The sequence below is a fragment of the Corvus kubaryi genome, unplaced genomic scaffold, assembly GCF_017639235.1.
Source record: "Corvus kubaryi isolate FWS band 111438036 unplaced genomic scaffold, C.kubaryi_AGA036_p1.0 split3-131, whole genome shotgun sequence".
NCBI lineage: Eukaryota > Metazoa > Chordata > Aves > Passeriformes > Corvidae > Corvus > Corvus kubaryi.
Genome location: NW_024582083.1, coordinates 6,781,538 through 6,795,000, shown reverse-complemented (window position 1 = coordinate 6,795,000; position 13,463 = coordinate 6,781,538). Strand labels below are relative to the sequence as shown.

The 13,463-nt window shown below is 38.4% G+C and overlaps 1 protein-coding gene across 32 annotated transcripts in view; it reads right to left on the bottom strand.

The window, feature by feature from the left end:
- The window catches only part of TENM3 (teneurin transmembrane protein 3), a 1,314,113-nt gene that overhangs the window by 79,505 nt on the left and 1,221,145 nt on the right, over nt 1–13,463 (bottom strand). For all 32 annotated transcript variants that reach the window (XM_042015030.1, XM_042015032.1, XM_042015041.1 and 29 more), the window contains 5 exons: nt 7,459–7,669; nt 6,823–6,924; nt 6,483–6,677; nt 4,938–5,138; nt 1,805–1,990 (listed from right to left, as the gene is read on the bottom strand). In XM_042015030.1, the coding sequence (XP_041870964.1) occupies nt 1,805–1,990; nt 4,938–5,138; nt 6,483–6,677; nt 6,823–6,924; nt 7,459–7,669 (895 nt within the window). The remainder of the gene's footprint in view (nt 1–1,804; nt 1,991–4,937; nt 5,139–6,482; nt 6,678–6,822; nt 6,925–7,458; nt 7,670–13,463) is intronic.

Below are 13,463 nucleotides of genomic sequence, written 5' to 3'. Positions count from 1 at the left end.
TTACCTTTCCCTTGTATGTTTGAACAGTTTCATTAGTAAATAACAAAAACCCAAAACCAACCAACCAACCAAATTTAAAAAAATCAAATGTGATTGCTATAAAAAATAATTCTTGAGTCAATCTTACTACTTTCACACCTGACTTCCTTCTAAAAAAGAAAACCTTGCCTCATCTTCCTGGTGCAATGATGTGGGTATTAATTAATACAGCTGCAACAGGCTCTCATTTTCCCTGCCTTCAAAGCTCTTAGCACTGCTTCTCGCAACCACCAAGTACAGGATCACCACCTGCCCCCCAGTCAGGGCTGTAAACTACCCGGGAACACAGCCTGGGTTTTCTGTTTTCTAGATACTCATGTCTCAGTTATGCCAACACATTCAGAGTTAGAGCCCTTCCAAAACTTCCATGAAAGTTAAAATTGTCCAGCCTCTTTTTAGCTTGTGGCAAAAGCAAATCATGCTACATTCACATCCATCAGCTCCACTGCAGTTAGACTTACTGTCCTATATTGTTGCTTCAGCTACATCACCTCTTTTAACCATCTCTCCTCCATCTATCCAAACATAGAACTGTGTGGGGTTTTTTTGCTTACTGGACTTTTTTTTGATTTTTCTGATTACTCATGATTTCCTCAGCACTCAGTGTTATGCTTGCCTTTGTCTGACCTGTGGCTACCTCTTTCATTGCTAATTCGATCCACCTCAAAGTGCTTAGCCATGATGCTTCTTGTACTTGGGAGATGTGTCCCATAAATATTTCAGTCATGTTGTCACTCCTTTCACAGCCTTTAAAGAGCTTCATGCAATGCTCTCCACTCACAAAGTGCAAACTAGTCATCTCTTACATGCAGACCATTGCCAGTTCCTTTGCCTGTGCTTCCTACCTGTTGTCATGCAGAAGTTTCTCTGTGTGGTTATGCTGAGATAAAAATTGTTTGGATAGGACTCTACTCCACTGTTACAGACATGCAGCACCTTGCACAAAGGGAAATTAGTGTGGAAGGGAATTTCTCAGCACTGCAGCTCCACTTTTTCTTAGCCCTCCTATTTACACGCATAATTTCTCATGCTAGCTCACTGTCAAAGCCTTTGCAGTGGAGAAGGATATCCTGCTGTATATGGGACATATGGACTGGGTAAGAAAAGCTCCACTGAGAAAGGTATAGCAACTTCCAAAGGTTTTCAGGCACTAGAACTAGCTTGGTTACAGAAACACAGAAGCTGTAATAAGGATGGCTTCTTCTCAATCAGTTGTATTAAACTACTGTTACATTATTAACATGTAAGAAATTTGACAGCATTCTACAATAGACCATTATGTTGACAAGAAGATAATTTTGGGCAGTTAGATCACATTTATTACATGGTGGAAGTGACATTTTTATGTAGGCAAGTCACTTTTTAGAGCTTCTTCTCCTTAAAAAAGAAAGAAAAACAATAGGAAGCTTCATTTGCAAAAGACATAAAGCTATCACATAAAAATAGAAAAGCACAAATCAAATAGTATATTTACAGTTCAAACCAAAAGTAACCTCCTCCTCAGTGAAAGGCAGTTAAAGGGAAAAGATTGAAAAGGAAATTCTTCTACCTTCTTTTCATGGCAAACTAGGTATGAAGAACTGATGAGCCATTATATAACCATTTCCTTTCTTAAAACATCAACTCTTTTCCACAGACTGACACATGCAAATATTCTGTTTGAAGAAACATCCTTCAAAGCAATACACTTCTTATTCAGCCGTGGCCAGCAGCGCTGGCTGTTTGAATTTTGCAGCCAAGACAGGGTAAAGCATAGGCAGCCTACCAATGGTACAGTGCTCTCCGTTCCATCCCTGGCTACATTCACACTTGCCGTCCTTACAGGTGCCGTGCTCGGCGCAGCGGGGGTGGCAGGCCCGCTGGTTGCAGGCTGTGCCCGTCCAGCCTTCCTCGCAGCGACACGTGCCGCCCATGCACACGCCGTGCGTGCCACAGTCCACCGAACAGATTTCTGCATTCAGACGAGACGGGGGCAGAGAAGGAGGCAGGAAGCACAGGGGAGAGAGAGGAAATGCTTTAATTAGAAGTGCTACATTTTAATTCGACATGTAAAGAATAAGAAAGGCAAAATCTTTGAAAGTTAAATCAAAGGAATTTACTGTGAAAGACATTTCCATGTAAGATTCAAAAGAGCAGAAAGCACCGAGCTTTATCTCTTTGCTAATGCTCTTTTAGTCAGTCAGCAGACTTTAGCGATGTTTAAGTGTCCACAGCTCTTTCGCTAGCTTGCAGTAATTTTCAAGCAGGTTTTTTGTGCTCACATATTTCTTAAGAGTAACTTTTTGTATCTTAGATTATATGGCACTTAGACCTACCAGAACTTACACGGTACTCATAGTGACTAAATGTAACACATACCTAGATCATTGTCTGTTGTGAGTCAAAATCGAATATGACGAAGTTCATTTTAGCAAGGTTTCCCTTCCATACTCTTCTCGCTGTTTTCTTTCAAAGTTAAAATGTGCCATTTCTGACACATTTTTTCATTATAAAGAATCAGCCTTAGTGAGACAAATTAGCACTATGCTGACACACTGACACATCTGTAAAGTGTAAAAGATCATTCTCTTTTACTTTCAGTAAATTTGTATCAGTGACAGCTGATTTCAATATTGAAACAGTCTGGTTTCAATAATACTTTGTTAAAAAAATAAAACAACATACAGCAATTTAACTTGTCATTTACATATAGTAACAGGATCTTGTATCTGATAGAATAATTGAAAAATATGTTAACAGCCAAAGGTAGTCAGAGGCCAAACAACGCATATTAAGTCCCAGCTAATACAAGATGATAATTTACACTGCCAGATTTTGCATTTACAGTTTTGGTTCATTTAGTCAGACTCCAGCAAACTTTACTTCTGCTAAGCAGAAAACAGAAAAACAAAGAAATACAATACAGCCTGAGGGACTTGTTTAGTTCCTTGGCATACAGCTGGCTGTAGCCATGTATTGGTTCATAGAAGTGCTATATTTAGTTTCTGTTTTCGTGTGAAAAACAGCAAGTAGTTTAGTAATAAAAGATCAAAATTATTTTGAACAGCAAAAGAAACTTGCATTCAGTGCAAGAAAGGTTTCCAGTTTCCCGATCAACAGTGTTTTTCTTCCCTGCTGTCTCAAAGTGCTGTGGAACATTAAACACAGCGTCAAGGAGCTGTGACATTTCCCGTAAGAAACAACCCAAAACCTTTATGGAGAAAGACAGCTGTAATTTCCCCCTCCCTTCCCCCCCACCAACTATATAGCATTTTATATCTACTTTGAATTAAATTTTTGATTAAAAGATGCAAGATGGTTTGATTAACTTCAGAGTCACAAAACGTCACTGCAGCTCCGAGAAAGAAAGGTTTATTTCTCTTCAATCTAATCAATTTTTCATTAGGGTGAAGGTGTTTATCAGCTTTTAGCACACTAGCTTTGAGCAAGGTGCGTCAATCTTTGTAATGAATTTATTAATTAGAGTTAATTTAATTGAAGTGGAATTGAAGGGCTAATTAACGGACAAACTGCTGATGAAGATAGAGGAAAGCTCTGCTGATTTCAAACCTATAAAACCCTCTGATGGAAATAACTCATTCTTTTCTTCATCCAGCAGCTTAACAACATGTTTATGGGTAAGATTTACTTTTTTAGTGCACTCTTCTGAAGGTCATGTTGCACAGCTTCAGCAAATAATCTGTGCACATTTTTACAAAGCTCCTTTGTGAGTCTGACACACTTGAGATATTTGAGATCAGAAACATTTTATGTTATTTTAATGACAAATCATTCCATGAAACATAAGTAAAAGGTGGAGTATAACTGGTCATCAAAAAAAGCGTAGAGGACAATGTGTCAGTAAACAGGGGATCCGTGTTTTGCCTGAGAACTAGACAGGGTCTAACATAAATAGGCATTTTTAGTGTTAGAAATGGTCAGAAAAGATTTTTTCTTCTAAACAAATTTCACAGGAGACAACATTTTCTTCTCTTTGTCACTTTTTCTTGCATGTTTGGAACTCTATCACTCTCGTATGCATAAGCCATTATGGAGTATCACAGATCCTGGTCAGGAAGTACATTTGTTTTAAAAAGACGGTTCCTCATGAAAATGTTATATTTATTCATAAGCTGGCATAAACCCAGGTAGCCCATGTGTTCAGTTTTCATTAACAAAACGTCTGAGTTCTTAGATGAACTGCTTTAGACAAATACACATCTCACAGTTAAACAAGATTTCTTTTTTGATATGTGGCTACCAAACAATATTCTAAAAACTCATATTTGTCAAAAAGCTGCTGTCATACTTTATAAATATTTAGATTCTGCTCTTTCTGATAGTACCTCTAGTTTTCTTCTTTTGTTTCTAAGCTCAGACTATGGTTTTAATAAGCTCAGTTCCATATTTCAAGAAATTCCTCTGCTTCTTCACTCCTATCAACTCCTTCCACCCTGGCAGCCTGCACCCTGCCTCAAAAGCTTTTTAAGATTCATTCTTGCATTCCCTTTGCCTTCAAACTTGAATGCTATCTGTTTTTCAAGAAAAATACCTCAGATTAGCTGGAGAGATTCTTAAAATGTGATCATCCCTGGTTTCACTAGTGTAGTTTTAAGTTTCTAAATAGATGTATTAGAACAATATCCACATATCACACAAAGAACATTCAGAACTTGCATATGAAATACCTGAAGTTACCCGATGAAGGCAGCTAAAAGACACAAACAAATGTATTGATTTTCAAATCCTTCAAACTCATCAATTGTTTTGAACCTTTGAATCAATTTACAGTTCATGCTGAAGTCAACTCAAAGACATCAATCAGCTCAGCAGGTCAGGTCCTAACACAATAATGCCATTAAAATGCTGCTATTCAAGACATCAACATTTTATAAAATGCCAGTGGTTTTAACTCTTACCATTGGAGCAATCTGGACCTGTCCAGTTGGGGTCGCAGGTGCAGCTACCACTCTCTTGAAGGTAGGTGCCATGACCAGAGCACTGGTCAGAGCACATTGTCTTCAGGATTTCACAGTTGTTGCCACCCCAGCCCGGGTTGCAGTGGCACTCGCCGTGGATGCACACACCGTGGCTGGAGCAGGCTGGATCCAAGCAATCCGCTGCAGGGTGACGAGAAAGATCAGCTTAAACCTGTCAATCCTAACAACAGTCATCAACCTATAGTGATGAGTCATCAACCCAAAAGTGCTAACAGCATATTTGGGCTTAATTCACATTTCAAGACCTTATGAAATAGGCAGCACTGCACTCATCTTGAAAGTAAACATTAGTAAGCTGAAGCTGAGAAGTCCACGTTCCTTTCATCGCAATGAATGAGGAAAAGACAGGGTGGACTAAGATATTTTGTGCCTCCCTTCCCTGGCTACAAGGTAAATCACTCTTTGTCATCGCTTCTTGCATAGCTGCAATTTTCCTTTTAAAAACACCTCCCTTTCACATCACTTTCTGATACTGTGAAATTTGGGCATGCACATAACTGACACCTAGACAACCACAGATTACCACTGAGTTAATGGAGAATCTTTCAAAGTTTGGTTATTTTTCTGAATTACAGCAAAATTGGCTTTGGGTCTTGGGCAACCAATCTTGACTCTGCCTAATCATAGTGTAACAAGTGCTGCATTCTCTGCATCACTATTCCCTGGTGTAACTGACCCAATCCACCGCTGTATAGTTTTGACAGCTATATAGGACCCTCAGCTTGTTCCAGAAATGAACGAGTGACATACTGTCTATCTGTCTTAATTCACTTGTGCTTTAGATGATGAGATTTAATTTAGCAATTTGACTCAATAAAATGTTACACTTGTAGGGTCAATGGTCTGAAAATTTAATTCCAGAGACTTAATTGCATTACTTTGTATGTGGAGATCAATAAAATCAATTTGATTGAGGAAGAAAATAGCAGTTTTTACTCCCTAAAAAAATAGAATGGAAAATGAACCACATTTTGCAGTACATCAGAATGAATATTATTATGCACATCTCTGGAATACAAGAATGATGCATCATTTTTCCCTCTGATGCATTGGAATCAGCATTTTCCACAATCTGGTCTGTGGAAAAGACTACTAACAAATGTAGTAAATTAGTGATTTGCTTTATACTGGGGAAATTCAGTAAGAATTCCTACATATGTGTTTTATGTGCTTTCTTTTTAGCTGACTTCAGCCAGACAAAACCCAAGTATGCTGGCAACCAAAAACATTACATGCACATTACTTTGAATATTCCAACTGCTTACTTGAGAATACATAGAGTACAATAATTCTATAGAATTCAGTGATACTAGTGATTCCAAAACTTGATTTGTAGTATTCTAAAATGATTTTTGAAGAGACAGGGTTAGTGCGTAAGATCTAGAAAAATTCATAGAGCTGGATGTGCCAGCTGTTAACCTGACCAACAACAGCTGGTGCTGGAGTAAATATTTATGCATTTACCTTCTTCACAGTTTTCTCCTTTGTACCCAGAGTTGCAGGCACAAGAGCCCATGATGCAAATGCCCCGTCCCCCACACTGGGGATCGATGCACTGACTCGTAGGCACGTCACACTCGGTGCCCTTCCAGCCACTGTAACACAGGCAGCGTCCTTTGGAGTACTGCCCATTGCCACTGCACAGCACTGGGCAGGCTGCTGTGAGACAGAACACAGCACAACAATCAAAATAAAGATCTTCACCAAAGCTTTATAAAGAAGAACATCCAAGATGTTGCTTTTCTGATGTATTTGTCTTCAGGCTCGCTTAAACTGACTTGAGAAAAGCATTGGGATGATTTACCTCTTGAACAATCGGGGCCCAGAAACCCAGGAAAACAGTGGCAGGATCCAGAAACACATTCACCATTACCATGGCAATTTCGGGGGCATTCCACCACAGACTCTAAAAGGAAAAAGAGAAGGATAATTCACAGGTGCCCACTGCATGAAGTACCTATCATTTGAACCACTACTAACTGACAGCGTGTTCTCGCTCTGAGAAGTGTTTACATTTGTTTTGTTTGAAGAGCATGAATAGCTGTGATTTTCTACTGCTGATGCCCCCAGTATCTTAGGACATTATATTCCAACAAAAAGGCTAAAATTATAAGGGTAAAACTATATGAGCTCCATACTTTAAATCTAGCCCTGTGCCATTTAATAAATACTTCAAAACAGTGTCGTCCTTTCAAGCACTGTTTCACTAGAAGGTACATCCCTTATGCCTTAGACTAAGAAATTAAAACCTTTATGCCTTAGATGAAGAAATTAAAATATATACTCTGTGTTTTATTCTGAGCAGCAAGAGAAACACTATAAATTGAAAGCCTGGAAAAAAATAAAGTCAGGTCATTTAACTATGGAAACCTATCCATGTATTCCTAAAAAACCTGACCCGAAGCTAGTGTTTGGTAAGAGCTTTAAAGATTATGCTTACCTATAATTATGGTATTAAAAGACACCTGCTCTGCATTTTTCCCATCATTATAAAAGGCCAGGTGCCAGATGCCAGAATCCAAATACTGGATAAAACCTGCCTCGTGGAGACTGACGGACCTCGCCTGCCGTCCTGCTCGCTCTGACTCCAGCAGGTTGCGTTGCTCCCTTGCAATCAGCCGGCTGCCATCCAGGAGCTCCACAAAGTCATACTGCAATGAAGAACAGATGGGAGCTTGATGAGTCATGGGGTGACCATGGCACCACCCTGACAATATGCTTATATTTAGACCAAGAGTTTCCTTTTGGAGCAGGGAAGCAGGAGCTGAAACCAATCCTTGCTTGCTTCTTTGCTCCTTGCTAAACATTCAAACAAAGCTACCAGCTAGTTCTTATGCTTAAAATGACTTTTCCAGTGGAAAGTGGCCAATGAACTCATTGCATACACTGGGGGAAGAAAACAGCAGGTTGAAATGAGTCTGCAGTCGTGACTGGCACCTGAATTACAGGTGGGAGCTAGCTTTCAAACTGCGTTATATACATATGGGCTAATAAAAATAATATCCAATACCAATAATCTACTTTTCTTCATTTAGTTTCAGATGAAGGATTAACTGCTCAATCCCCCTTTTGTAGCCTGGAATTCTGGAGGAAGGAGAGCAAGAGCTTTACTTCCCATCACAGAAGCTCAAAACAGGAGATGGAAAGTAGAAAACATTGCAACTATCAAAAATGACAAACTGACCAAACCCCATGGTACCTCAGGTCAATGGACAGCACATATTGTATTTTTAACAACTATCATAGGGCTTGGGAAAATGTAGCACCATCTCAGCTGATAAAACAACCAAACTCACAACACGAGATTTTATGCATGCTATGCATGTTTATGCACCTTAACTAGGGTTAATGGCATCTGGAGGGCTAAAACTGCTCCAGGCCCTGCACTGATTTTACATTATCTGGAGTCTGTTCTCATGGCTTGAAAACTGTCCTCTGCATGTTGAACATGTATAGATCAACATGTATAGAGCAAAATTAAACAGGTAGGAAAATTGAAGAGCATTCTTGCTTGTTGTAGAGAGTCTCTGCTTTTCCTGCTAAGACTGTTCAGAGCTTCACTTTTACTGTGACACGTTTATCGTACGAACTGTAATACATAAACCTTCAATACTCCCACATGCTGAAGACTTCTCTCAAATGAAATTACATCCAGGGCCTACTAAAGTAAAGGCCAGCATGTGAAACCACTGATTCACCTTGAGCTGGGATAAGAACAGTTCCCAGGACCAGAGAATCAGTGGTTTTACACCCTGACTTGTGACCTTCAGAAACTGCTCCTGGGACAAAAGAAAACATGATAGCCTTTGTCCTGGAGCAATGGTTTAAGTACTTATGTTCTCTTCTTGAAATTGCAGGCCAAAAATTCACTGATATTGTAAGGTTGCTCCTCCCTGGTAATCAGAATCATCTCGCCACCAGCCAGGATGTGAAGGAAATGCACCGTTAATACGACTCTATCAACGCATTTCCAGCTACGTCTGAACGAGCAGAATAGAACATAATGTGATGGGGATGCACAGACGCCGGTGCCTCGGCAGCTCTGTATGTGCTGCACCACATGAAAACGAATGTGATCATTTTGGGAGAGCAATTATTCAAAACAACTACTCAGAGAATTAAATATTTATCTTATTTTGTGAGAGAGAGAAAAACAATTCTAGCTTTTTTTTACTCCTGCCTCTCTGGTGATTTTCACTAATATTTTTAAAAAGGGAAGGCTCAGGGAGCTCTCAGTTTTAACAGGTCATTTACAGACATTAATAGTGACTTTGTAATTTGTATATGGCAAGAGACCACTTTTGTAGAAGGACAATTTCAGATTAAAACTGTATTTTTGATACAGGAACAAGTGGCTACACCACTTGATTGGCCACTAATGGCTGATAAGCACGGTACAATTCACAATTTTGTATTTGTAATGTAATAAGGACATATGCTGTTATCAGAACACCATTCTAGACTACTTTTAAAAAGCCATACAGAAGGGAATTTACTGTTCATTCTGTCCCCCAGCAAAAAACAATAATTGATCTTAACCCTTTTAAAGGCTGCTTTTTTATATTTAGGACACGGTAACAAAAACAGACTGGAAAAACAATTATCTTCATAAGCAAAACCATACCAATTTTATTTTCCTCCTATGAGGATAAATTAATTTCCTTTACATTGAGTCTAAATGTGATGATTTGCCCTACCATTCCATACAGTTTTGCTTTAAACCAAAGTCTCATTTTATGCTTAAAAGTCTCTTTAAATAAACATATTGATTCTCTGGCTGCAATGGAACTGACATTTTTAGAAAGTGTCACAAAGACTTTCAGGCTTGCATTGATTGGGTTTTGAATGGACAGCCACCGTCAATTATTTCTGGTTGATTTATTTATGATTCCCCGGAAAGAGAGAACTATGTATCTCAGATCAGTCTGTGACACACAAATAGTAGCTGTGCTTGAGACTAATTTTGGCACCTAAAGAGAATACACCAAGGCAACCAAAAATTCTGTCCTGAATATGATACATCAAACCATTTCCTACATGTTATATCCCTATTATTTTGGATTATGGGACAAAACAAGAGTTATATTTTCTGCATTCTGTTACTGCTTAATGATAGAAATCTAAGCAGTTGATAGGAATAGTTTATATACAATTCATCCTGTTACAAGGGTGTAAACCAAGACTTCTTGAGAACTCTCCCGAAATTATTTCTATCATACTTTTATTATGTCCCCTGCAATGATAGGATAATTGGCACCAGAGGCTGTACAGTTAGGAACAGATATTGACTACAGGTTCCTCTTACTTGCTGTCAGGTTTTAACTGGATGCAAAAAAGAGGTGGATAAACAGGCAAAGGGTACAGGAGAGAAGTGGAGAAAAAGGTGGCAAATGTGAAAGGCATGTTTTGCATTACAGTAAAAGGTGAGAGCGGAGAGAAGGCAGACATTGATGGGAATACCGAAGCTATAAGGAGGGAGCTAAAGAATGTGGTGTGTGGTTACACATGTAGGGTACCACAGGCATATGAGCAAAAATATTGGAGGAGGACAGGTGACAAGGCAACTTTACAAATGCTGGCAGAGTGCAGGAAGTAATGAGTTCTCTATTATTTAACGTGAGATCTGAAAATTCAAATACTGACGTTTGAGAAACAAGAAGCAGTTGCTCATTTGCATAAATTTTGTTATTAGCACTTGTCACTCTGTGACTAGAAGATAAGGGCAGATAGCATTCAAGAGACACAGACATGAAGTGATATGTATGAGTGAGAGCCTACTTTAAAAGTCCTCATGAAGCAACCCTAGCTTGACACATCCAGAGATGGGCTCTGAGCCAATTTTTGTCATTATGGGATGAGATCTTTGAGCTATGGTAGACAGATTATGGAAATATGAGCTCAAAAAAAAAAAAAAAAAAAAAAAAGCAGACATCATTAATGCATTGAATGAAACCCTCATAGTTAAACACCTCTTATGTTCTGTGCTGTTCTGGTCTCCACACCTTGAAAAGGCTGCATGAACACTGGAGAACATTCAGAAAAGGATGACCAAAGGACTGAAAAAGCTATCATAAAAAGAATGACAAAACAGACTGGAAAATATACAATTCACTGATAACACTAGAGATCCGTGAATCAAGGGTGGTGTGGAGTAGAAATTCATGAGAAATTCTGCCCTGCCTCTTCTAAAACACTACCAGCAGTGTGTGAAACAAAGGCTACTGGGAGGCTCTCTCAAAACACACTGAAGAGTACAGTGTGAGAAGTGTAGTTAAGCCTTGCTGCAAATGCCACAGATGCTAAAAGCTTCCATAGGTTCAAAGGTGACTATGCAAATTCACTGGAAAAAAAATCTATCAAAGGTTGTAAAATACAAAGACAGCATCTTTGACTCAGCAAAGTCCTGCAGCCTTAAAACTCTGGAGGCCAAAAGCATATTGTGGGAAGATCAGTGATGGTACTATCATGCTGCTTTATTAATCTCTCCATATCTGCTCATGGCCCCTATCACAGACAGAACACTACACAGGCCTTTGATCAAATTCAGCATGGATATTCATTTGTTTGTCTGCTATGTTCCTGTGACACTTGGAGCTACATGAGTGAGCTGCCTTGTCTAATGGAAGGATGCAGTGAAGCCCAACATCAGCTGTTAGTCTGTCCCTGTTACCTATGCCCATCTTCCAGTTAGGTACTTTTGTCAGTACAAGCCATAAGAGTTAGGGGAAATAAGAAAGCAATAAATGGACTTAAGCTTGTAATCCCCTCAGTGTTCTATTTCATTAGATGTCTTTTTGCCAAAATACCTTATTTTGTTTACATAAGCTATTTCGGTTAAATATGTATTTTACCAGGACAAGTTGTGTCTGCATCGAAGTCCTGTGTTAGGACTTCGTTGGAGAAAGGCCTAAACCATTGAGATGTATCTTACTCCATTTTTTTCTCCCCACATGAAGGAGCATGGTCGCAAATAAAACCCCAACCACTTGCTGAAACTGCATTTTTGGGAGATTACATAGATGCTTTATGTCAGGCACTTAAACTGGACATCACTGGATTCAAGGCCATATAAGCATTCTGATAAACCTGTACCCTTGGGAAGCTTTAGCAGCCTTATAAGTTCACTAGGGCACTGATAAGTAAGCATGCCTAATTTTTCAATGTATCAAGTGTCAGTCAATGGTTTGTAAACAATACTCTAATTATATACCAGGCAAAAATAGGACAAGAGAACTTGACCTATATCCTGGAAACAGTATGTCCAAAATGTCACAGAAACTACAGAAGATACAGTAGCAGGACTCACATATGATTCTTTCTCTTGTATCATACTTAAACATCAATAAGAACTCAGAGTCTGTGTAACACAGATGACGGGAAACAGATTTAGTAGTCTATATGTTTTTGGGTAAAGGGCATTCCTATTTCAACCTTTCAACAGGATAAGGAATCAAGTAAAGACCTTTTTTTTAAGAGAGGTACTTACTTGCATAACTTCTCATATAAATGCATAGTCCAGATCAGCTTCTTCAGTTTTATTCATTCTTGCCACACATGCATTCCCCTAACTCCTGTTATTATTGTTATCATTGAGATGACATTTGTATTCCAAACCCCTATTTCCAATGGCTGATAACTTTCTGAATCAATTTTCTTTATGCTAGAATTTCTTGTGGTTGTTGTCAGCCTGAGGGTGGGTGTTCATACGTGAAGGTCTGAAGAAAATCCATTTAATCATTATTATGAAGATCAAATTTTTAAGTAAACATGAGTGCACTTTCTGCATTCAGTAAAGTGTTTCTACTTTAATGGAAACTAAACTACAAAATAAAGTTAATGTAACATTCCATGACTTCAGCTGCTTTGCTGACCCTTCCTCTGTGGTTTGTGACTGTTGAATAGGTGTAATAATTAGATCTATTTCTATATTGTACATATTTCAAAAGTTATGCCTTTTAAAAAATTAAAAAAACCAAAACCAAAATAATTTAAATAGTGCAATAGCATTAAAATCAAAACTTTTTTTTAAAAAAAGGACTGCATTAAAATATATGAATTTTGCAGCTATGGATTTGCTGTTATAACTGTGTATCAGATGTAATCAATCAAGCTTTGATACAATTATAACATTAGGGTGCTATACTTAGATTTGTGTTCACGGTAAATCCATACACTCAAAAATCACTAAGATGTTTCTCCAAATGGGGTAGAAGAAAATGAACTAAAATACCTATTCAGGTGGAAAAATGGATCTGAACCAGCACTTGGACAAATATTGTACTGAAAGAAATCCAATGTTGGAGGGTCTTATATATTTAAAATAAAACATGAATACAATTGATGCTAAAATACCATCTCAGGCACTGATTCTCTGTTTCTCCTGCCAATCCAGAAGACTGTTCATTCTTTTATACTTTAACTATTCTCTAACTATGGATAAAAAGT